Source organism: Grammomys surdaster, unplaced genomic scaffold, assembly GCF_004785775.1.
Source record: "Grammomys surdaster isolate TR1022 unplaced genomic scaffold, NIH_TR_1.0 362, whole genome shotgun sequence".
Classification (NCBI taxonomy): Eukaryota; Metazoa; Chordata; class Mammalia; order Rodentia; family Muridae; genus Grammomys; species Grammomys surdaster.
The window spans coordinates 1,202,727-1,228,975 of NW_021604781.1; the positions used below are offsets into that span (position 1 = coordinate 1,202,727).

Sequence of the window (26,249 nt, forward strand, 5' to 3'; positions counted from 1 at the left end):
TCTCTCTCTCTCTCTCTCTCTCTCTCTCTCTCTCTCTCTCTCTCTCTGTTCTTAAGCCCCAATGTTCTCCAGAACAGGGTTGCCTGTCTCTGCCATGAGTCTGTGTGGGAGTCACAGAAGGAGTCCTAAGAGGGTTTTTAGTACATAATGGTGTGGAGAGGCTTGAGAGTTGGAGGAGCAGCTAAGAGGGGATTCTTGTGCTAAGCTTGGGTAAAACCCTGGGATCAATACTCAGTACCACAGACACACACATATACACCAAATACACGTTCTCTCTCCCTCCCCAACTCCTCTACACACACACACACACACACACACACACGCTCACACATTCTCTCTTTGCCTCTCTCTTCCTGTCTCTCTCTCTCTCTCTCTCTCTCTCTCTCTCTCTCTCTATCTCTCTCTATCTCTCTCTCTCTGAAGTAGTCAACGGCATAGTTGCATTATACTGTGAATGCATCCCTTGCCTCTGAATTGCATCCTTTGAGATAGTAAAGATGTGTATTTGAACGCATTTCTCTTCTGGAAGACTCAGCTGAACAGCTGATTCTAAGGGCCCAGCCCTTAGACTCTTCCTTCCCATCTTTCCCTGTAACATTCTCTCCTTGCTTTCTCCGAAGGCTGAGATCCCTTCACTCAATCCCTTCAGAAGTCAGAGATGATTCTGACCTGTTACTATGGTACCCACTATGCTGGTGCAGATCTTTGGGATCCTGATACAGTGGGGACCCTTTCTGGACAGGTTACTAGGGAAAGATTAATCCCTGTCTTAGGGGGCTTCCCTCCTGCTCCTGCTTTGGTCTGCTGAAGACATGGGGTGCTCTGGATAAAATACCATCCATCATCAAGGACTGTAAACATGTTTAACTATCACATTTGCTTTCAGGGTTGGGTGGGATCATTGCTCCAGGCAGGCTTTGCTGAGCACCCTCAGATCACAACTTCCATCTGCTCGTTGAGATCTTTTCAAGAGAGGAAGGCATGTCTCCTCAATATGTCATTGATGCTCGGAGACGCTTTTCTCTGTGGTGTTTTTGAGATGTCTTCGCTAGTGTCAGAATCAGTGTACACTGGATGAGTCTGTCACCTCATCAGCTTTGCCTATAGTGCTGTCATGAGCTATTTGGCCAGCATACCCTCCCCCCCACCCCCCGTAACCCCTTTGGGGCACCTGCTGAACCATGTCACTGTCTGAAACACATGGACCCTGGTGGAGCATGTAAGAAGCAAATGGATGAAGTTGGAGGAACACATTAAATGTGAGTTGCTCGTCCCTTGGCCTGCAGAAGGAGTAAGGACACAAAGTGACTCCACAACACTGTTTCAATCTCGGTTCAGACTGTCACAATTTGTAAAGGCTCCACAGGAGTGAACTTTCACACAGGAGCTATGCTGTCTGCCTAACTCTGAGGACCAAAGCATGTTCTGAACAGCCATCTATCACTCAGACATGGAGCTCTGCCAGCTGGTCCCTCCACACAGCACGTTGTCTTATTGCAGGCTCTCTGTGGTACATGGGCTTTAACCTGCTTTCTCTTTCCCTCGACCTTCCGAGGAAATGCATCTTCTGTCATCTGCCAGGGTGTCGCACCACTCTAGTCCTTAGAGGTTCTCTGCTGAGCTCCAATTGGACATTCTGCACTTTTCTCGTTTCTTTCAAGCTCCTCTCCCTTGTTTCTTCTTTATATTTACCCGCCATCTAACCACTGGAACCTATTGTCTTGCAGAGCCTTAGCGAGGTAAAGATGGGCTTTTCTTATCTTAATATACTAAAGATTTTAAAAATTAAATTTACTTTAACTGAGATATAGAAACATAAAAAATGTAGGCACTGCCAGGTGGTGGTGGCGGCGGCGGCAGAGGCAGTGGCTTGAACATACACACTCAGACACACACCTTTAATCTCAGCACTTGGGAGGCAGAGGCAGGTGGATCTCTGGTCTACAGAGCAAGTTCCAGGATGGCCAGGGCTACCTAGAGAAACTCTGTCTTAAAAACTCAAAACTAGGGCTGGAGAGATGGCTCAGTGGTTAAGAGTACTGACTGCTCTTCCAGAGGTCCTGAGTTCAAATCCCAGCAACCACATGGTGGCTCACAACCATCCGTAATGAGATTGGATGCCCTCTTCTGGTGTGTCTGAAGATAGCTACAGTGTACTCATAAATAAAAAAGATAATAATAAATGAATAAATCTTTAAAAAAAAAACTCAAAACTAACTAACTAGATAAATAAATAAATAAATAAATAGGTAGGTACTAACAGGGATGTGTGATGTTTTTGATATAGGTGGGAATTGTGTAATTTTTAAAACAAGTTAAACATATCTGTTGCTTCAAACGTTAGACACGTCTTCATGGTGAGTTCTCGAAATGCACATCCTTCTGGCTTGGGCTATGTGTGATCTCATTACCTATTGCAGCCGCCCGAGCACACTCTAGCAGCAGAGTGCCTGGCTTTTCCTTTAGCTACATTAATTGTCCGTTCCCTATCTCTCACGTTACATGTACCTGAAACCTGGGATTAAGTCATGGTGTTGGGCTGGAAAGATGGGTATGATGATGATGCCTCAGTGGTCAAGATCACTGACTGCTCTTCCAGAGGTCCTGAGTTCAATTCTCAGCAACCACATGGTGGCTCACAACCATCCGTAATGAGATCTGATGCCACATATGAAGACAGATCACTCATATACATAAAAATAAATAAATATTTTTAAAAACCCTCATGATGTTTTCTTCTAGCTTTGTTTTATCAATTCATCTTCTCCTACATTTTGTTTTGTTTTTCAAGACAGGGTTTCTCTGTATAGCCCTGGCTGTCCTGGAACTTACTCTGTAGACCAGGCTGGCCTTGAACTCAGAAATCCGCTTGCCTCTGCCTCCCAAGTGCTGGGACTAAAGGCGTGCACCACCACTGCCTGGCTATCTTCTCCCACGTTGAGACCAACAGATGTGGACATCGAGGCAGCCTGGACACTGAGGGCTCATGCTGGCAAAGCTGTATCCCATGAGAATGTGTACACAAAGCTGTATCCCATGAGAACGTATACACAAGTTCGTTACTTGGACTTTTGGTTATATAACGTTTAAATGTTTAAAGTTTTTTGATAGTAGCTTCATCTACTTAATATAACTGATTTTAATTTTAATATCCAGAGTTCAGGGCTTAAGGATTCAGCTCAGTGGCAGTACCAAGCACAACGTCCTGAGTTTGATCCTCAGCTCTGAGGGGTGAAGACAGATGATAAAAATATAGATACTTGTCACATTTGTGCAACCTAGCACAGCGCCAGCCAAAAAGTAGCAGCTCAGAAACACTTACTTAAAACTTTAAATTAGTCTGGCATAGTGGCACACACCTTTAATCCCAGCATAGGGTAGGGTAGGCAGAGGCAGAGGCAGGAGGATCCCTGTTAGTTCAACCCTGGTCTGAATGGCAAGTTCTTGGCTAACCAAGAGCTACATGGTAAGACCTTGTCTCAAACAATTAATTAACTCATTTTAATTAAATGAATCAAACCCTTAAGTATAAGTAGATTCGGCTTCAAAATAATTTCTGTCTTTATATAGCATGCTCAGCTTTTAAAAATGTTTTACATGTTTTAATATACCTTAATATGTTTTTAAACTATGCTTTAAATTAAACTCTCTGGAAACTGTTATATGTATAGAGATACAGAGGTGTTCATTGCTTTAAATATTTTTGGATGCCAACCTGGCAGTTTGGAACTATTGCTCATCTGTTGTCTTGTGAGAGAAGTGACACATTTGGCAGTGTTAGTCAAGCATGCCAAAGACAACCTTAGTTGCCCACACCACCATGACTTGAGCCCAGGTCCCCTTTCCCTACTTCTTCATGCTTGAAACTCTAAAATCATCAGAACAATTTAGTGAACCTCTCCAAACTGTTATCAGACAAACCAACCAAATAAACTCCAGCAGTGTTTGTAAAGCAAATGTCTACATGTGCACTGTGTCACACTGGTGCCCACCTCTGGCATCTGGGATGGACATTAAATAGCATAGCGTCCTGCTGCCTGACTGAATGCCAGCAATGTGCAGTTCCTGTGGGACACTCTCATCCACATCATCAAAGGTTTGAAAACAAGTGCGCAGGAAGCTAGAGAATAACAGGGTGGTTGCCCAAGGAATGAATGGGACCCTAGCCTTGCAACGTAAGAGAAACACGCCTGGTGACAAGGATTCCAGGTGGGCAGTGAGTTTGCCATACAGGGAACAGGGAAGACACGGTAGGGAGGGTGTGCCTCACGAGGGAGGCCGGCAGGGAGTAAGCAGAGATGGCCTTGGATCCAGCAGGGAGACAAGATGGGAGACTCCACATTTGCAGGAGTCAGTGAGGTGCTTGCTGGGGCTTTTATCTTCTTGTTCCACTGATGTGGCAGAGGCAGCCTCTATGCCTGTGTGTACGCTCTCTTGGGCTTGCACACTCAAGACTTCCTTTCTTCCTGCCTGCTGCCCTTTGGCCCAAGAAGTTACTACCCAGCTTTCTTGTCTTTGCTTTCCTTTGCAAGAATGGCTACATCCCACCAAAATGGGTTTTCCTGGGAGGAAATGAGGGAGCAGAAGTTCCAGCTTCCCTGAGCCCTTTCAACAGGCATTTGATGGTCACCGGGGCATGAGCTTGCATGTGTGCCTAGCTTCCTCTCTCCTATTTTCTTTGGAATGTTGAGGAGTTGTCAGTTAACAAGTCACAATGACAGTGGACCGGATCTTGTTAAGGATCCAGCACCCTTATGATTCTCTGAGCCTGGAAGTCCTTTTTGACCTGCCAGGTTTTCTGTGAAAGATGCATCCTGGCTTGTATTCTCCAGCAGTCAAACTTAGACTGGCTTCATCGGTGTAACGCAATGAAGAGGGTTTCTGCTCAGTGGAGGCCTGGAGAGCCAGGACTAGCCACTGTGGTTACCAGTAGTCTTTATTCACAGGTTTGTAATGGAAACAGCTACAGGAGACGCAGCATGTTTAGCGTTACTGGTGGGTGATACTGAATACGTGTGTCCACGACCGTTGCACTTCAGGGTGCATTGGAAATTTAACGGGTGTGTGACTACTGTTCAGAACTCCCTCCCCAGAGGTTACAGCAGGGTTTGACTTGTGGCAATCAGTCCACTGCTAACATCATATAGGTCCTGGGAATCAAACTCACATCATCAGGCTTTACACCAAGCCCCTTTACCCACTGAGCCATCTCAGCGGCTCAGCTAGAGTAACTTTAAACAGTAAAGAGAGAAGATGGGCATAGCATAGTCCATCTCAGGAAATGCTAAGCTTAATCTTAATAAGACAACAGTGGTGCTTATTAAGCTGTGGCTGTGGGCAGCTTAGTGGGGTGAAACGTGTGAAACCTCACCGTATCAGCAGCATTCCAGTTTCGGAGGTGAACAGAGCCTCGGAGGGCAGGAACTCAAAGGCAGTGTTGGGCCCTCCACAGTGTGGACCTGCCCGGCACTTGTGCTCCGCAATCCCCACACCTTTTTTTTCCTGTGTTTTTTCTCCAGTATCCCAACAGCCATAGACTTCCAGAATTGGAGAACTTTTTGTTGAGACGTGGTCTATGCAGCCTAAACTGGCTTGGAACCTGCTCCATAGCCAAGCATGGCACTGAACTCCTGATGTGCCTACCCTTCCCAAGTGCTGGGATCACAGGTACGAGTCACGGCATTTGACTCTTAATTCATATTTAAGGTCTGCCACTGAATTTAAGCCAGACTGACTTCTCTCAAAGGGCCAGTCTCTATTTTTTGTTAGTGCGTCATAGAATATGTGCTGTGTATGATCAAGTATTCGGAGAACACAGGGTTAAAGTCACTCTACCATGTGTTGTGTACATCGAGTATTTGAAGCCTGGAATCACTTTACCAGACTGCTGTGGGGACTCTTTGGGTCTTTATTATATTGACATGGACTCAGATTTATTGGGGAAAGAAGTAACTTTTTAATGAGCTACGTGTGTATCCACATGGTGGTCACTCACCTTTTTAATATGGCAGAATACCTCAGGGGATTAATTTACCACAAACTAGCATTTTGCTAGTAGGTTATTTTTGGGTAAGCATTTCATCTCTTTGGACCAAGTTGTCTATTCTCCATATTGGCCTAAGGATATTCCAAGATCCCTTCAGTAACTTGATAACTCTATGATACAGAGCCTGCCTCAAACCAGGTATTTGTGTTACCAAACGCGTTTACTAAAGAGAGTATCCAATCTCCGAAAGCCACTCCTGGAACACTAGACTAAGCATGGGGAGGTGGAAGACACTAATGAGACTATCTATCTGCTGAAGGGCAATGTGTATCAACTGATGATTAAAACGGAATACAGGGAGGTGAAGACACGGCTCAGCAGCTAAGAGCATAGGATGCACTTGCAGAGGATCTGAGTTCGGTTTCCAGCACCCATGGCAGCAGCTAACACCACCCATAACTCCAGCTCCAGAGGAACGAGATGCCTTTGGCCTTCTTAGGCACCTGCACGCATGTGTACATACCTATACACATAATTAAGAATAAACCTTTAAAAATAATAATACAGTGTGAGAATAGAGGAAATAGGTTTAAAACACACACACACACACACACACACACACACACACAAACACACACAAAGCACACCAAGTAATTGCCAATACCTCACTAAGAGAGAAGCAGAACCTTCAATAAGGCAAGCTGCCTCCTTTGTGTGAGAGGGAGGTCCTTTGGAGGAATGACAAGAAAATCCCAGTGTGCTGCATTCTTGTGACTGATGTGTAATTCTAGAGAAGCTGCAACATGCTGGCCTTGTGCTGTGGAATGTAACCCCTTTCTGGGACACTGTCAATATTGTAAAGCTTGACTCTCCCAGGGCCTCATTCCCAGATTGGACTCACACAGGTGTTCTGAGTGGCAGACTTGTTTTCAGGATTACCTGGCACTGTCTGTCACATGGTCAAACATTGTGGATAAATGGCAATCCTATTCTATTCTATTCTTATTCTTATTCCTATTCCTATTCCTATTCCTATTCCTATTCCTATTCCTATTCCTATTCTATTCTATTCTATTCTATTCTATTCTATTCTATTCTATTCTATTCTATTCTATTTGGTTTTTCGAGACAGGGTTTCTCTGTATAGCCCTGGCTGTCCTGGAACTCACTCTGTAGACTAGGCTGGCCTCAAATTCAGAAATCCGCTTGCCTCTGCCTCCCAAGTGCTGGGATTAAAGGCTTGCACCACCACTGCCCGGCGGCAATCGTATTTATAATATGGGCACTGAAGCAGGCCCTTGGATGTGATAGACAAGTGGCGATGTCATGCTTTACTAAAAGTGTAATTGTTAACCAGTAAGCTGAATCTTATTTAGCCACCGCGTGAAGCAGGCAGGAGACACTGTTTATATTCCTTGATTCTAGTCTAGCTGGTTCTATTTTTGAAAGAATATAACTCAAGCCTGTTAGTTGAAGTTAGAAAGTTGGTTTTCTTGTTTGTTTGTCTTTATTTTTGTTTTGCTATTTTGTTTGTTTCTTTTAGGGCTGAAGAGATGTCTTAGTGGTTGAAAGCACTTGGTGCTCTTCAAGAGGACTCCAGTTCAGTTCCCAGCACCCACACCAGGAAGCCTGAAACCATCTGCAACTTCAGCTCCAGGAGACTTAATGCCCTATTCAGGCCTTCACTAGCACTTGTGTACACACACACACACACACACACACACACACACACACCTAAAACAAAGAAAATGTTTTGTTTGATCAGTATAATAAAATGGTGGCCCCTAAATTATTAAAATGAGTATAGATGAATTTTAAAAATTATAAATCTACCTCCCTGGGCTTCATATATAGTAGGTGTTTAAAACTATACAATATGTGGTTGGAGAGAGAGACCAGGTTTGACTGTTAGCATCATGGTGGCTCACAGCTGTCTCTAATTCCAGTTCCAGAGGATATGACATCCTTTTCCTATCGCCTAAGATACCAGGCACTCAAGCGTTAAGCAGGCATACACAGGCAGATGAAACACTCAAACTCACAAAGTTTAAAAATTAACAAAAACCTATGAAATCCCTCAAGCCAATACAGTCTTTCCTCCCTCTCCCAGCTGAAAGGCAAGTCTTGCCACGTCCTGGGTAGTCTTTCCAGTTCTTTCTCACTGAGCTGTTGAAGGCACTCTGGACAGAGTTGTAAGGACCCTTTCTAGTGTTATTCCTTCTTGAACGCTGAGGTGACTGTGGTTTGCAAGCATGGTAAGGGGAAGGTTCTAGATGTTGGAGAGCAGGTGATACAAAGTCTGGGAGGGGAGGGGGAGCAGTGAAACAGGAAGATGGGTCAGGGGATGCAGGGAAACAGGAGGATCATGGGGAGGGAGACTGTCTAAGCAGGAGGACCAGGGGCAAGGGAGACTCTTACCCGGTTCTTGTTGTATTTTGTGGTTGTTTTTGAACCATGTGATCTGAGGCACGGGGACACCTCTAGCTTGACAGTCTAAGGTCGTAGAGCCACTGATGGACACCTCATGGTCACTGAGGTTTTGAAGCAGTTGTGGCGCTTCCATATCTAGTGAAAAAGAGAGGGGCCGTGGTTATTCATATTGTATAAGCAGATGGACATCTTAACAGAGACAGAACCATCCAAGCTGACTGACTGTAAGGCTTCAACACGCATTTGTCACCCTTTCTTTTTACTGATCAAAGCTAACGCATCCCTTAATAAACCGTGATAACAAGTTGCCATATGTTAAAATATGGGTAAATAAAGAACTAGGGTGGACTCTATATTTTTAGATACTAATATTCCAACTCACTTTTTAAAACAGCTTTTCTAAAACTCAAATATTTCATATGTTTTAGGAGCTAAACATGAAACACATGGTTGTGTGTGTAGAGTTATATGTATATATGCATGTATGTATGTATATATATACATATATATACACACATATATATACATATATGTATATGTATATATTTACATTCCTATTACATGTATGTGATAGGCCAATGTAATCTTACATCGTATGTTTGTTTTCTGGACCGAGCCTGATGGCTCCTGTGTTTGAACTGAGTTTCATGGACTGGATTGTGTTACTCCATAGTCTACACTTCGAGGTAGCAGACCAAACAGGAAAATTCTGAAATCATTCGATGCTTTATTAGTTACTCCCCTCCCGCCCTTCCCTTCCCAAATGCAAGCAATGAAAAAGTTCATTCAAGAGGCAGAGGCACAAATTTGTAGGTTTTGCGCTATATAATAGCACAAGTATTGTATTTTATATTATTTTCTCTTAAAACATACAAATATGATACAATACAATTTATTTTAATAAAATGCCAACCAATATAGTACAACAAAAAAATGAATTTAATACATTAAGATGCAATACATTATAATATTAAAAATACCACACAGGAACGACAGTACCCCAGAGCCCCAATGAGTACAGTGTCTCTGTTTAATGAAGTAGTTACTCAGTCCTGCTGATGTGTATACATTCTAGTGAGATGGGGATTGGATCAGGGCCTCAAGCCCAAGGGAGAAGAACAGAAATTCCTCCTAAGGCCTTTCCCCCGCACCCCTCCCCAGTCTGCCTTTCCCCATCTCATTTGCAAATCCTAGGACAGAAGTCCCAAGGGTTTTTGGTATCACTTACATATTCTGCACCCTTGTCTGAGCTTTCTCTGACCAGATTTGATTCCTCATCTTAGGACATTAACACGGGGAGAAGGCAGCTTAGGAACGGTTACCCTACAGTGATGGATGCTCTGGCCTGGATTCCACGTCCCCTGCAGGAGTCTGCTGCGGGCCCCACACCTCACTCTTTAAATTCCTGCAGGAAAACTCTCAGGATCAGCATTTGTTAAGGCCATTTTGACATCCCAGGTTAAGAAGAATTATCATCATAGAACATGGTAAAGTAGTAACATTAACTCGGCAGGGTTACTATTGGTTAGGAGACCTCTCAAGGGTTTTGGTCCCCATAGCTTATCATTAGTCTTCTTGTTTTACATGGAATGGCATCTGAAGGCACGTGTTGAAGGAAGTGCTGGTTGATTAAATACCTTCTTTTAGGGTAGGCTGCAGGAGAATACTCTTACTGTTGCCTCTTACAGTGTCTCCCTCTGTCCGCGTTAGACGCGATCTGTCAAACAGCTTTTCTTAATTGAAATGGCAGCCCATAGGAAACTTTCAATCTATAATGACTTGTGCGCGCATGCTCATTACAATGTTGCCATCTTTACAAAACATCAGTGAGATATGACAAGATAAGAAAGAACACACGGCTAATGAGCATTCAACAGTGCCCAGCCGACTCACAGATTCTACTTAAAACTCAGACCCAGTGCATTGATTGATTTCCTAGCTCCCTTTAGAGTATTCTACTATTTCCAGTGTGTCAACTCTGACAGAACAATGTATCACTGCTCATAGGCTTCAAAGGAGTTTGGATACAGGGCCTATAAAACACAAATCATTTTCATAGCTACAGTTTATAATATCATCTGTACAAACAGGTTTTCAGTTTCCCTGACAGGTCTATTTAGGAGAGGATGGTTTGTTTTAACAAAAATGTTGCAAAGAACACCCAAAGGGGCTAGTTGTAGGACACAAACTTCACACAAGCAGCATATAAAGCCGCAAAATAAACACACAGAACTCCTCATTTAAAAATAAGGTTCACACCCTCTAAAACATACAGTATTAGGATTTATTCATGAAAAATGTTTTCTATATGCTAAGTGTCTCATCTTTTGGCTACTGCCTACAGGAGTGCTCAATCTAACAATCATACTTTGTTAAATCTACCTACTTCGTAACAATGTAGTTTGACATTTTAAGGAGCAAAAGTACACGGCATCCATACATAGCTGGTAAGATAGAAACCCACAGTTACTGTAGCATGGCTGACCCCCCCTACTAGGATGATCTGAGTTTACAGAATATTTTTGCTGGTCATCAGTAGCCAAAGACAGCCACCCACAAAGGCCTCTTTTAGGTATGACCCCGGGGATTCTGGCATGGTTTCCAGGTCTCTAAAGATGTGGGGTTTTTTTGTTTTTGTTTTTTCCAGTTTGGAAGGAGCTGAGGAACCAGCCTCATTACCCCTGTTCTCTCTCATTCTCTTTCCCGCTCTTTCCGTTCATCTCACCTCATACCCCAAAGAAGGATTTAAAGAAAGAATCTATACAATTGTCTGTCTTTCTTTCTTTCTTTCTTTCTTTCTTTCTTTCTTTCTTTCTTTCTTTCTTCCTTCCTTCCTTCCTTCCTTCCTTCCTTCCTTCCTTCCTTTCTTTCTTTTTTTTTTTTTTTGAAGAATATTCTGGAAGGATTGATTATACAACAATGAATGGAATTCTTAAAATTGTCTCTTGGAATACACACCTTCCCCTTCTCACAGGGAAGGAGTTAGGCTTTGCATGCACATGCTCAGTTCAGGTTTTTTCCAGAGAAGGCTCCCCAAACCTTTCTTCCTCTCTCTCTGTCTCTCTCTGTCTCTCTCTGTCTCTGTCTCTCTCTCTCTCTCTCTCTCTCTCTCTCTCTCTCTCTCTCTCTCTCTCTCTCTCTCAATAGCTTTTTTACAAGCCGAGCCCCCTGAAAGTTCCTAATGGTGCTGAGGTATTGTTTCCTGAAGGAAGACATTGCCTCAGAATGAACAAAGAGGCCAGGCTAAGGAGCCATAGGTAAAGCTACACAACACAATTGATTATTCTTTTCTCTGGCTGACAACTTCCAGGCTTGTTTTCACAGCGTTGGGGGCTCTGTAAAACTGGCATTTGGGGGAAATGCTATTGTTTACCCTTTCACACTTGACAAAAGCAATTCCCACGTGAAAGACAAGTTTAGCTCTGTTAGCCTGAAGGAAGAAAAGCTTGAGGAAGGAAGCCCAAGCTTGAGGGCTGCCGTACAGTCACCGCCTACAGAACTGCCCAGCCAGGTGTTTCTCAGCCCCACTATTTTGGTCATTATTGCTGGCTTCCCCCCAGCCTTGTAGTTCACATACAAAGATCAATCAGACATGGAAACCATACATGAGAACAGAACAACAATGTATATTAAAAGTACCTTTCCTTCAAATGCAAGTTTAAAATGTAATTGCTCTTGATTTTTTTTAAAAAGGCGTGCATTTAAGTAGTTTTAATGCTGTTTTTTGTAATTTCTTAACTTTCGCAATTTCTTAACCGCCCATAAACATCCTATTACCATTTACATATAGAGAAGGTGGTTTTCTTTTCTTTAATGGGTAGATTCTTCAACAGACGATAAGAAGATTGCATTAAATCTCCATTCACAATAGCCTTTATATCCTGGATACATGGATTATGGACATCTTTGAATGCCATCAAAACTTGATGAAGGGCTTTAAAACGGTGCCCAGGGGCCATGAGTATTTAGAATGAAGGCTTGCTATACTTTTGCCAGCAGTCAGGGGCTGTCAGTCCAGCCAAGGACAATGAGGAACAGTATCTAATCACAGCAGAAATACACATGTAATTACCTTGGACAGACAGAGGAGGGTGGAGCAGACCTGACGGACTTTCATAATTCACATTGGGACATAGCTTTACTTTCAGAATTACATCAACATTTTGCGCCCCTGGGACCCATCTTAGACCCTCCAAGTTTAAGATCAATAAACTTCATGTAAAAAAAGCAAAAAAAAAATTCAAATAAATAAGCATTATAACTTGTTATCCAGGAACTATTTACAAATCAAGAGCAAAAATGAAATAGTTAAAAATAAAACCAGGTAGACACCCGACACAGACTCAAATTCAACTGTACTCATCCTGTGCTGAAAAATTAACTTATTCGTGTCCATCTTTGGCAGAGACCAGCATTTGCTTAAATTATTCAGTTTGTTCAGCTTCACAACTTAAAATATATATATATATATATCAAAAGAGGTTGGCATCAGAGTGGAAGGAAAGATGAGTCCCAGGTTGCTGCTATCAAGCAGAAGACAGAAGAGCAAACACACAAAAGAAGGCGGACTACAGGGATCTTCAAATCCAAGCACACACTGGGCAGCCCAGAGAGCACCCCAGGCCAGCGGGCACTGGGGTTTCTTATTATGCTATCATGTCCAAACTCATTTTGGGAGGAGCAGTCTCCTCTGGGCCTGAAAGTTAGCAACAGTAACAATAAACCGAGATGATAAGAGACAACTGTTACTTTTCAATGAGTCCTTTAATGTTTGACATGACTTTGTGTGGTACAATCATTCCTCCTGCTTTTAAATTTGGAGATCCGAGAGAAAATAGCCTTTTTGCTGCAGTGCTCACCTCTAACGAGAACTTCTGTCTTCCGAAGGATGTCTTCTCCTGTGTATATGTTCCTGGCTCTGCAGGCGTAGGTGCCCGAATCTTCCAGAGACACGTTCTTGATGACAAGGTTCAGAGTGATGGAGTAGTCTTGAACAGTGGCCATTTTTTGCTTGCTGATGCTGTGGTGCATGGTTCTGTTGTTAACTGTCCGTAGCAGGATCCAGGTAATGTCTCTGTACAGGAATTTATTGACCACACAGGACAGTTTCAGGTCCTCTCCTTCGGTTGGCATCTTTTCCAAGGAAATGTGAAAGCCATTCGGCACATCTAAAAAAAGAACAATGAAGAACTTCAGACCAGTGTCTCACAATGAGATATTCGAACATGGTGTGAACTACCTATTCCCCCTCTCGATCCTCTCAGCATGAGCATCAGCCTGGACAGGTGTCCTGTCTTTTTGTGTTAGGGGAAGTGCTCAGACAAAGCAGGAAGAGCCTGTGGAGTTGAGCCCATCCAAAACACAGGAAATACAAAACCAGGGAAGCTTTGGGGAAGGTAACTTCTTCTTTGCCCCCAGCTGCTCTTCATGACTTGGGATAAGAACCTTGTTCCTCATTTCTTTAACACATATAATCCTCTTCTTGGTAAGCTGACATTCGAGGAGAGTAAAGTAACAAAATGACTTAGGAGCAATTTGTACTAAAAACCCTAAGCCTGTGCATAGGGAAGCTAGCTCCAAACAGTTCCTTAGGGGTGAGCTTGGGAAAGCTGGCCAGAGCCAATCCGCCCTTGCTTCACAGTGGCCTCCTCCCAATTACTTATGAACAGAGTTCCAGGCCTTTCTGTGGGCTAGTGGGCCACACGACACCTACTCAGGTTTCTCTAGTGGAGATGGTTTTGCAGATTTCTTCTGCAAATGTAGGTAAACCTAGATCTGTTTCCAGATTCCAAAAATGGTCAATAGTCTTAAAAGTCAAATTTAGGGCTGGGAGCATATCTTAGTGGCAGAGAATTTGTCTAGTATGCATGAGCTCTGGGTTCAATGCCCAGCACTATAAGGAAGGGAAAGCCTAAAGAAAAAAAATGTTTTAAGGGATGAGGTGTGGTGGCATAAGCACTTGGGAGGCAGAGCAGGTAATCAGGAGTTCAAGGTTACCTTTAGTTATATAGGAAGTTTGAAGGTCATGGGCCACTTAAGATAGTCTCAAAAAACAATAAATAGTTTTGAAGGTGATGGTGTCGCCAAAAGCCATTCTGTTTGGGGTCAGTCCCCAACTTTTCTCTACATCTCCTAAGTGTCCCCTCATTCCATGCCAGCCTATGCACCCCACTTTCAGTAGTCCTTCCAGAACCATCATTTGAGTTTAGGGCTACAAGCTCCTCAGTGTCATTCCAGAACATTCCTTGAAGGGCTTTAAAAATCACGGCTACCAGTCGAGAACTGACTTATTCTCAGTACCTTCCCATGGCTTGCTACTGGTGATGTATCTATATTTGAGCAAAGAATTTGGGCCAACATTTTACAAAGAGCTTTGAAGATGAAAAGCTCTGTTGTCTGTTGTTATTATTATCCTCCGTACACAAAGCTATAAAGAGACCTTTAAACCTTAAAGGGGACAATAGTCCAAAATTAGACATCATATCAGCGCTTCCCTAGATCTCGCTTTGCTTGTTTTTCTGATTTCTCTGGCTTTGGCTGCATTATAAAGTATACCGTCTGAAGAAATGCCAAAGTATTCATGTGAAACCTGGAAGCAGGGGGTTACGGCAACCTGTGAAGCATGGTACATGGGGAACAAGGAGGAGAGCGGAGCCGCTTTCAGTGGAAAATAAAAAGGAGCCGGTGTGAGCGTAGACACGGCAGCACTCGCTGGTTGTGGCTAACCCAGCAGTGAGTAGTCTGAAGCAGCTACTCTCCTTCAGCACACTGGTACATTTTGGACATCTTCCAGGTTAGAATAACACATTTGCTGTCGCCATCCACACAGATGAGACAAGAATGGAGAGCTGGCTGTATACGGGCTGCTCGAAGGCGGTCCTTACTGGCCAGAGCCCCTCTCCACCCTTGCGCTCTCATCCTGGTGGTTGGCACCCAGGGATCTCAGTAACACTACTGAGGTCATGTGAAGAGTCTCTATTTACTTCGGTGATTTAAAACTTCCTGTGGAAATAGCTCACAGGTTTCCTGATGGAAGATTTTGTTTATCTTTGCCAAGCACCACCAGGAATCTCAAAATAAAACACATTTAGTGACATAGGGAAATGAGAGAGACAAGGTTTCATCTTCCAGTTTCTCTCTCAGTGATGGCTCACATACCCACAGTCACAGCGGGACACACACACACACACACACACACACACACACACACACACACACAGCATCTGGAGAAGAGAAAAACAAAACAAGAAACAAACAAAAACCCAGGTCCATCCTGCAAGCCTATTTCTGGAGTGGACACAGTTTCTGAAGCCACCAGACAGCTCTAAGGACTGTCGGTTTCTCAATGTAACCCTCGTCACCATTTGCTTTTGATCCATAGAAGACTGTAGACAAACAAAATATCTTCAATGGTTTAATAACCCAGGGGGATTTTCCCCTTAATACTTTTTCCCCTAAACCCTGAGTGTTAAAATGGACCTAAGGAGAGCTGCACTCCAGGGGACTGGAGAAACAGCTTGGTGGTTAAGAGCACACTGGCTGCTCTTCTACCCGGGCTCAATTCCCAGAATGCACATGGCAGCCCACAACTGTCTGTAACCCCAGTTCTAGGGGATCTGAAACCCTTGAACATGCATATATATAGGCAAAACACTGATGCTTGTAAAATAGGAGTTGCTCTCCAGCCCAGCCGTCACTGACAGCACTACGCAACACCTATCCATACAGGAGGAGACTCACCACAGTCTCCTGTGGGGAAAGTATGCCCGTATGAAAACAGGCACCTGCGGGGCAGGCATTTCCACCTGACTGGGATGGCCCCAAATAGACTGAAAGGGGAGAGCAATCTTATTTGGAATACTGACATTTTCCTTCTATGGAACAGTTACTAGAGATCTTTACTTAGTTCACAGGTATCAGCTACAAGTGAGCACCAGAATGAGGAGGAGATGCTGTCAAGGATGCTGACCGCCATTGCTAGCTGCTTCTCTCCGCTGGGGAAGGGAGACTGTGCTGTTTTGAGAACCATTAAAGCATCGAACAGATCTTTACAGAATTCAAGGCTTAGACAGCCACTCTAGGTGAGGGTGTGGGGTACCCCAGGGATTTAACTCAGTGTCTCCTACATGATATCAGAAGAAGGGGCTCTACCACTGAGCTACATGCTGTGCCTAGTCCTACAGAGCAGCTTTTTAAGTATTACTGGCGAGGGGCTGGAGAGATGGCTCAGTGGTTAAGAGCACTTGTTGCTCTTGCAGAGGACTCAGATTTGGTTTCCAGAACCCGCAACATGGCTCACAACCACATATAACTCTAGGGCATCCAAAGCCCTCTTTTGGCCTTTGGTGGACACTAGGCATGCGTGTGGCACATGTACATGCATGCTAGCAAAACACAAACACAATATAAAATAAATAAATACAGAAAACTGAAGTGCTACTCTGGGTCAAGTATAAGCAAACACACACACACACACACACAAGGTACACATCTTCTTATATCCTACAACATACACTACACATAAGATATATTTATATCTCTATCCATCCATCCATCCATCTATTCTTGTTTTCCCTAGAAAATAGACATGCAAAGTGCACAGTTCCTAAAAATACTTAACCTTGTATGCACTAAGAATAAATCTTGGGCTGGGTGTGATGACCTTTAATCCCAGCACTTGGGAGGGAGAAGCAGGTCGACTTCTATAAATTCAAGGCCAGCCTAGTTTATATATGAGTTCCTGGACCACTAAGGATATAGAATCAGATCCTTTCTTAAATGAATACAAATAAAATAAAAAAAATTCTGGAGCAAAAATCTGATATGAAAAAATATAATAATTAGCTAAAAGCCAACAGTGATTACAGGAGATTCAATCTGCCATCAGTACTTCAACTCTGCAGTACTGATCAAGAGAGCCATGGAGAGAAAGCAAATCCTAAACAACAAGACTTAGATGGTGAGCCGCTTTTCGGCGTAAGATTAAAGTTTCTGTGTGTTTTGAGAAGCACTGTGAGCCTTCAGTAGGCATTTCCTTCCCCAAACTCAGCATGTCTTCTCCCAGAACACACTCAGACCCAAGCCAGAGGGCTCTACCCTGAGATGGTCTGCTTTGGTTGGACCCTTAGAATGTGAAACATCTATCTATCTGCCAATGGTGTGTGCTCACCCTGAGCCTGTCACTCTGCTCTAGATAATGCTCAAGATTCCCAGAAAAGACAGATGGCTCTCAAGTCTGCCTCTAGACTTCTCTGCCAGAGGGCTGGCGTCCCTAGTCAATATTCATCCATGTGCTTGCCGCTGAGTCAGAGCACAAGAAGTGATTTAAGGAAAGACTCCATGAGGAATTGGGGTGGGAAGGGTCTGGAAGCAGACGTAGGCATGGCTCCCACTCGCAGGGATGGAGTGAGAGCACGGCTCTCTGCTCAGCAGCCCTAACAGGCCCTAGAACTTTAAGCCTAGCCCAGCCTTGAGGTCCTGATGAAGGTACAGTTGTCCACAAGAAGTCGGAATATCTGTAAAGGTCTGTGGGATGATTTTAGTTGAGTTGGTGGCTAAAGAGTTTGTGGGCTCCTGCTGGCCCTTTCCTTTAGCTCTGAACACTTAGAGAAGGCCCAGCCTCTTCCCTGTTCATGCTCTCCCCAGCTCAGTGCCCTCCAGATCTCTCTCCCTCTCAGAGGCTTAGAGACAATACACTTTGGAGTACTGATCAGTGGTCTGTGTGACTGAAGGCCTGAATTCTTTCATTTATTTTAAATTGATTAAAATTTGAGCAGAGATGTGTGTGTTGTTTTATTTCTCTGTTGAATACAGGGCTGTGGGCATAACTCAGTGGTAAAAAAAACAAAACAAAACATCTGCATCAGTTCTGGAGTTCAATCACCAGGTAAATAATCCCCTAAATGTTGACTACATACTAAAAATAAAATATAGTATTCTAGATATGCTGGCTTAAACAAAATGTTATTCTTTCTTTCTTCCTTTTTTGTCTTATTTTTATGTATTTATTTTGTTGTTGTTTGGTTTTTTGTTTTGTTTTTTAAAGACAGGGTTTCTCACTTTAGCCCTGGCTGTCCTGGAATTCCCTCTGTAGACCAGGCTGGCCTAAGACTCATATGTCCTGCCTGCCTCTGCCTCCCAAGTGCTGGGATTAAAGGCATTTACCACCAATGTCTAGCAGTAATTTGTTGCTACTTCAGAACTGTAATTTTGCTACTGCTATGAATTGCAAATATCGGTGTTTTCCGATGGTCTTAGGTGACCCTTGTGAAAGGGTAGAGCGACCTCCCCAAAGGGGTCATGGCCCTCGGGCGCAGGTTGAGAGCCGATGAAGTATTCCAAAGTGCCTGGATTTACTCCTAGAGTAATCTTAGTGAAATTTTAGTGAGAATCTTTCCCCAGCAAAGGCCTTTCCTACCGGGAATAGATATAAAAGGAACACTCTCTTCTGCTCTTGTAAGGCCAGAAGGTGGAGGTCAGTCCTCGGTCTAAGGGGCTCTACTGTGGTATTGTCTCCTCTCCAGAGAATGCAGGGCACCGTCCAGGTCCAGCCAGTGAGAATGACCTTCAGGAGCCCCCATGGCCCAGATTCTTTAGGGCTTGGCTCACTGGCTGCAGGCTCTCCTCATCTGACAACCCAAATGTCTCATGAACTCAGTGCTGCTGCCTATTTCTTTCTGGAGACTTCCAGGCAATGTCAGCAGCCTGCTCCGTGCAGTGCGAAGTTTCCAGAGGGTTGGCAGACTGCCCAGGTTTCCTCAGAAATTGGGGAGGCGTGGAGCCAGGCAATTGTTTTTAGACTTTGAGCAACTAATTTCCTTCCTGAACCCATGGAGGGACATAAGGAGTGCCACTTGTGTACCTTGCAGGTTTAAAGATTTGTAGAGACTATCAGGTTTAAAGTTATAAATTCTTAAATGCTCCAAAAAAAAATCCCTTTAATTATGAGGAACAAAGCCCACTTCCAGATTTCAACAGGAGAGTCCCCCAAAGAGCTAACTTACTTCAACTATGGATTTCTAAATAAAACACAAAACAAAAAAAAACCCACCCCCCCCAAAAAAACAAGCAAACAAAAAACCCGTCTAATATCACAGGGGTTGGAAGTGAACTATGTACCAGACCCAGGAGTCAGTCCTGAAGGGGGGGGGGGTCCAAGAGCAAGGATATAAGATCCCAAATTTAGAACCCAGTCTGGGAAAGAAACACAGACACAATTGAGAGAATTCCGGGAAGTGGCTCTTTAGAGAAGCTAAAGATGTTGTGGAATTCTATCCCTGAGAGCAAGGATAGCGGTCCTCACAGCTTGACAAGTCTATGTTTTAAAAAAAGGGAAAAAAAATCACCAAGGGTTTTAAAAGCAAAGAGTGTTGAAGAGAGACCAAGGTCACCCAACTTGTCCGGATAGCTTACCTGTGACGTAAAACTTTATGTTTCTTTCCACAGTCCCTATTTTATTGAAGGCCTTGCAGCTGTAGATTCCAGGGGTCCTAGAGTCAGCCACCACCAACGTGCTAACCGTCTGCAAAAGAGAGACAAAAGTTCAGCTGGAGGACAGAGATCTATTGGAACGGCCCTGAGCGACTCAAAGGGCCAGAGTGATTCAGCTGTTCCATTCACGTAGAGGGTATGGCAGGGGTGGTAGCCACCAGCAAGCTCTCTGCTATGGAGCCCCAGCACGAATAGAAAAATAACAGGAAGACAGGTCCTCAGGAGACCGGAGCCCATGACATCCGACGTACGAGGGTTTGGGGCTTATCTCGGTCTGCTGCCATAACAATCACAGACCTGAAGCCGAGGTGTGGAACTGCACGTCCCACCCTGCGAGGTGGTTAGTCCACATCTGTGAAAGGAACAGGTGAGGCCCAGACTCTTCCTACTGTGGGTGACCTGAAAGCACGGGTGCTAGCTGGTCACAGTAGGCGTCTATGGCGGGCATGTGAATCAAGCAAGGAGAGCAGAGAAGGTGGTGAAGCTATTTCTCATTTGTGCTCACAGGATATGGCCTGCAGCCCCCAGTGGTCTGGAAAGGGACGAGAAGCTGCGAAGCTAAGACAGTCGTGTGTGTGTGTGTGTGTGTGTGTTTATAAATTAAGTATTCTCAGGACTTTAATCCTTTGTGTATAAAATGAAGATATAAACCAATACTTTAGAGTTGTGACTGTCCCCAGACAGTGGTCAAGTTGATATGAACTTGGAAGTACTTTTCAAATGAAATAATGTCTACTCTAATCATAAGGTGAAAATTTAGACAGCTTAAAGACGTCCATTGTTTCCTTTAAAAGAAAAAATTAGAAACATGAACACACGGCTGGGTAGTGTTTCATTGAAAGCCACCGTACCATGAATAGGTACGGCGGGAAAAAAATTAAAGTTACTTTTTAATACTTCAAATTAGAGATAAATACACAAAAGTTGATCCAGCTCCTCAGAGATCGAAGTCTGTGTCCTAGGACACAAATAACTAGCTAGGGGCTGTGAGACTGGGGTGCTGCTCTCATGGCGGTAGATGAGTTGTGTGTCCTGGTTTAAGAGGGACAATACAGTAGGATGTTGGGTGCTTTCCTGAATGAGAATTCCCAAGGGACTGGTCCTGGGGGAGGGTCTTAACATTTTCTGATTGGTGAAGTAATATTAAGAAGGGTTTTTATGTGTGGTCTCTCAACTCCTCTAAGAAATCAGGACATTTTCGTTTTTAATCTAGAGACAAATCTGACTAAAAACAAGGGCTGGAGAGATGGTTCAGTGGTTAGAGCACTGGCTGCTTTTGCAGAGGACTTTCTGGGTTCATTTCCCAGCACCCACGTGGCGGCTCACAGCCACCTGTAACTCCAGTTCCAGAGGATCCAACACCCTCCTCTGGCCTCTGTGAGCACCAGGCACATATGTATTGTACGCACATACATGCAGGCAGAACAGTCACACACATAAAACACAATAAGCAAATCTGAAAGAAAGACTGACAGCATCCTCAGTGTTTTTAGGCAGTGAACCCCCACCTTCAATTCCTACCCCAAATGGTTTCTTAGTTGTTGGAAGTCTCTGCTCAATCCCATTCACTCTTATATCCTCCATATTTTATCGAACTTCTAGATAACACAGAGGGCTGGGCTACGTGGTAGTTCTCACTCCGTTTAGGGGACATTCATCGCATGGCTGTGGAGGCACTGTCGGGATATATATAGGGATCATGGCAATCCCCATACCAATGACTTCTAAAAGTGTTTGGCCTCATTCCTCACTTAAGGTTCCAACATATGCTTTCTCTCCTGCAGGGGCGTGGGGGATGGCCAGCGTAGAAGAGTCTGAGAGCTCAGCTCTCTCTTTCTTTTATTTTGATTGTTAACTTTAAAGAAGAATCGGAACATATGAGTTCTGATAGCCGCCTTCTCTCAGTTATTATACAGACCAGAAAGAGCCATGGAGGCTGTGGAAAGTTGTGGTAAAACAAGCTTTTTGGGGACAGTGTGAGGGGAGCCACTAGCTGGTGTTAGCTGGACGGACAGAGAGATGATCAAGCACATTGTGACCCCCTGTGTTGTCTGGGGAGTCTGGACTCCAGCATGTCAAAGCTCTTCACAGGAAGAACAGAAATGAATGTCTGCACTGAGGACTTTCTGTTTGCAGTAATCTTAAGCCGAAGTTCCTTAGGGAGTAAGTTCTTACTGTTGATCCTAAAGGACCCATGCAGACTCATTTAAATTCTTGGATGTATTGTTGTCCAATTTGGATCTATGTTAGATATGTCTAGTTACATATCTATGTTAGATATGTCTAGTTACATTGTATAAACAGGAACCCCATTTCTGTTGGCTTGAGAATACTTGACATTTTAGACGGTTACCATTTATACTGTTGTTAAAATGACTTTGATTTTGCAAAACTCAGAGCAACTGAGAACTGGGGTTTGTGGCAAGGAGAAGTCAACGTGCATATGTACATCTGCTATGTTTGAGACCTGCACACAGCGGGCCAGAGAGATATCTCAGGGGTTCAAAAATATGCTCTTGCAAAGGATCAGGGTTTGATTCCCAGTGCCCAAATGGCCACTCAAAATGATCTGTAACTTTGGTTCAAGAGATCTGACACCCTCTCCTGACCTCCGTGGGCACCAGGCATGCACATGATGTACAGACATACAAACATGCAAAAAACACTCACACACATAAAGTAAAGTAGATAAATAAATTAGGCTTGCCCGGATTGTCTACAACGGTTGTAACAGCTTTAGTCTTAGTGAGCTATGTCAGACTTTTTGTACAATCTGAGAATAAAGCTGTGATGCCTGGAGATGATATGAATCCAATGAAGAAATAAAAGTCAAATATTTTTTCTTTGCCTAAGTAATGCCTTCCAGTACAAGCCACCCATGCACAGGCAGTCATCTTTCAGAATCGAACTCATCACGGTTTCTGTTAGTCTAGAAATTATGTAGGTGGAGTGTTTATTATTTCTTTGTGGTGGGACCTTCGTGTTCCCCTTGATGGTAACAGGACAGCATTATCTTAGCCCTGTGAGATGAGGGCATTAAACAAATAAGGCAACTAAGGTTTCTAGGGGTTAAGGGATGAACTCCAAGACTCCAGAGACCACAGACAAGCCTGGGAAGAGCATCTATCCTGGAGTGTAGAACTCGAGAGCTCACACTCTCCGATGGCTTCCCCACCAAAGCGCTTTATAGTGTATAGCAAAACCTGTTGATAAGAGCCTGTCTACCATCTGAATAGGATTCTCCTTGACAGTAGCTCTTTTCATCAGCAGTAGTTGGTAGCATAAGCTGAACACCGTTTTCCTTCTGGGATAGAATTTCACACAAACTGAAAACTTTTTTTTATTTCTTTTTGGTTTTTCAAGATAGAATTTCTCTGTGTAACAGCTCTGACTGTCCTGGACTTTATAGACCAGGCTAGCCTTGAACTTACAGAGATCGGCCTCCTGAGTACTGGGTTTAAAGGTGTGAGCAACCACTTTTTTTTTTTAAAGTGATGTGATTTGAAAGTGTGGTGAATGAAAAGATTCTAATTAAAGAAAAACATTTTTAAACACAGGATGAAATGTAAAACGTATAATCAATTTTTCTAAAAATTACTTTACTTCTGGTGTGTTCTTTTTCTAGGGAATATGTTTTAAGGTTATAAAATTAAGTATCTTTTCAAATAACACCAAAGATATAGGTTGCATATAGTGGTATATGCCTTTAGTCTCAGTGACAGGAGGCAGTGAACCTCTGTAGGTTGGAGGCCAGCCTGGTCTACATATTGAAGTGGGCTAGCCAAGGCTACATAGTGAGACTGTCTTAAAAACAAGAGAAAACCCTTTGACAAGCATAAGCCAGGTCAAGTTAGAGACAGGAGACTAAGCAAGAGTGCGTTCAGCATCCTTGGTTGTTGGGACAGCTAGAAAGGATGTGTGAGTCTCTTGTCTTAAAGGGACCAATCTAATCCTTGATGCCCACAGCAAAGAGGAGAATGAAAAACGCTGAACGTTATGCTTTAGAAGATAAACTGCAGAAGAGTAGAGAGGTAACAGATATTTGGAGTTGTAATGGTTTATTTTATAGGACACACTAAAAGGATGTCTCAAGACTGTCTGCTTGCATTAATTCTATAATCAGTTTGCATTTTCCACAAATGAAGAGAACTGAGGACCAGCAATGAAGGCAGAAGCATTAAGGTAAATTACAATTAGGACATTCATATTCAATCAGTCATAAGAGAAGGGGTGAAAACCTCACTCCTACTTAAAATCCACAGTGGGCTTCTACAGAGGGTGAAGACAGCCAATCACAACATCAAAAAGATAAAAGCCTTTTTGTTGATGGGTTAGTATGGGGTAGACGACCTCTTAGTGAGGTTTTCAGTCCAGTCTAACTCTGCATGCTTAAAGGATCTGTGCTTGTTATGGGGCTTTTTGCTATAACCCAGGATGCTCATCAAGACTGTCACCAGAAGTCAGACATGGTGATGCACACCTTTGATCTCAGCACTCAGGAGCCAGCCTGGTCTACAGAGTGAGTTCCAGGACAGTCAGGGCTACACAGAGAAACGCTGTCTTGAAAAACAAAAAGCCCTCAAACCTAAAAACAAAACAAAATAAAACAAGCAAGCAAATAAAACCAACCAACTAACCAACAAAACCTGTCATTAGCTACTGTAAGCTTGGATTCCTTAATTTTCCTTCCTTCCCATTTGCTAAGCCATAGTAATCTCTGTCTACAACGTTGCTTCAGCCTCATGGAGTAGGCTGAATGGAGGTAATATGTCATTTGGCTTAATTTCTGGAACAAGTTTTTTTTTTTTTTTAACCTATTTATGGAATGGAGATTTTAATCTCGGGATGTTTCTAGCACTGTTTTCTTCTAAGTCTTTCAGGGAGAAATAGAAGTAGATGTATAAAGGCTGAGGAAGAGCTGACATGACCCCAGCGGTGGCACGAAACAACCACATGATGGGAAAACAGAAGGTAAGAAGTAGGGGGAGCCAGGGGCAGTGTGGGAACTAGACCACAAGCCATAGTTCAGTAATTAGGACAAGCATATACGTCATGGGATTGTCTCAGACAATTTACATATTTCCTCTTGTACTCTCAAACAAGTTCACGGAAATGTCGCTGCCATGGTGAGGCAGTCACCACCCTCCAGTCTTACAAAATCGGCCCACGGTTCTGTGCGCTTCTCACTTTAGTCTCACAAACCCCCAGACCTGGCAGGACCAACATGAAAATCCAGTGTTTTGTTTTTAGCCACTCCAGATAATGGCTCACATCTCACAAAGGTGGGCCAAGGAGGAAATGGAGTTGGAATTGTATTCCCCTCTATTCCCTTCACTGACCTAAGGGACAACAACAACAAAAAGCCCCTGAAACCCCCTAGCCACCATGACTTCCAGTGTGAGAGCCCCACTGACATCCACAGAGGAGCATTGCTGGGCAAGGCCAAGGTGTGACGGAATGAGTCATTGTTGTGGGACTTTAGTGTACTAAAGTCACAGTGCTCCAGAGAAGCAAGAGTCTACACTGTAGAGGACATTGCATGCTATTTAGAAACAGCAAAACTATCTTTGTAACTGTCCAATGAAGGATTGCTTTTTCTCCTCAACCACAAAAACATATTAATTAATGCTAAAACTAAATGCAGTAAGTTCTTCTAAAATCAGAACAAGAAATCAACCATTTATACCGAGCATAATGGTATTAGAACTGCCTAAAGGATCCATATACTATGTATATTTTCACTTCTCTTATGGGGAAAATTAAAAGTTTTGTAATCCAAATGATATTGAACAGACACCCTTCATTGCATGTGACTGCGGCCATTGGGGGACTGAATGCAGTCTATGTGGTCGTCAATTGTTAAAGTCCTACGTGTAGAGGAGCCTCTCTCCAGGTTATTTCCTCTTTACCACAGGAAGTTAGGTAGGATAAAGACCGCTAACGCCATTTCTTTGGAGGACTTGAGAGGTGTGGACGTCTTTGCTGTTGGTTGGAAGGAGGAGTTTGACCTTGCAGCTCCTGAGCATGGGCCAGGCGGTACAAATGCCAACTGTGCACAGAAGTTCATATCGGAAATCTTTAGCTTAACTACAGAACTACAAGACAATACATCTATTTCCAGCCTGAGTGGAAAATTGGTGAAGGCTTTTTTTTTTTTTTTATCAGCAGGTATTATCTATGGAATTAGTTAACTACATGGGGTCACGCCCATCAGGAATCTCAACCAGCTTCAGCCTATTCAATCTTATTGCTCACTGGACATTTTCATGGTAAGAAAACAAAGTAGAAATCCCACTTTGATCATGAACATCAATTCTCATTTTAAATTTCCAGGATTAATAAT

At 43.4% G+C, this 26,249-nt stretch overlaps 1 protein-coding gene across 1 annotated transcript in view; it reads right to left on the minus strand.

Annotated features, from left to right (window-relative positions):
• Flt1 (fms related tyrosine kinase 1) overlaps nucleotides 1–26,249 on the minus strand; it is a 163,012-nt gene that overhangs the window by 65,856 nt on the left and 70,907 nt on the right. Inside the window, exons 12-14 of the mRNA XM_028779768.1 lie at nucleotides 19,829–19,937; nucleotides 13,276–13,584; nucleotides 8,405–8,551 (exon numbers count right to left, since the gene is read on the minus strand). Of these exons, the coding sequence (XP_028635601.1) occupies nucleotides 8,405–8,551; nucleotides 13,276–13,584; nucleotides 19,829–19,937 (565 nt within the window). The remainder of the gene's footprint in view (nucleotides 1–8,404; nucleotides 8,552–13,275; nucleotides 13,585–19,828; nucleotides 19,938–26,249) is intronic.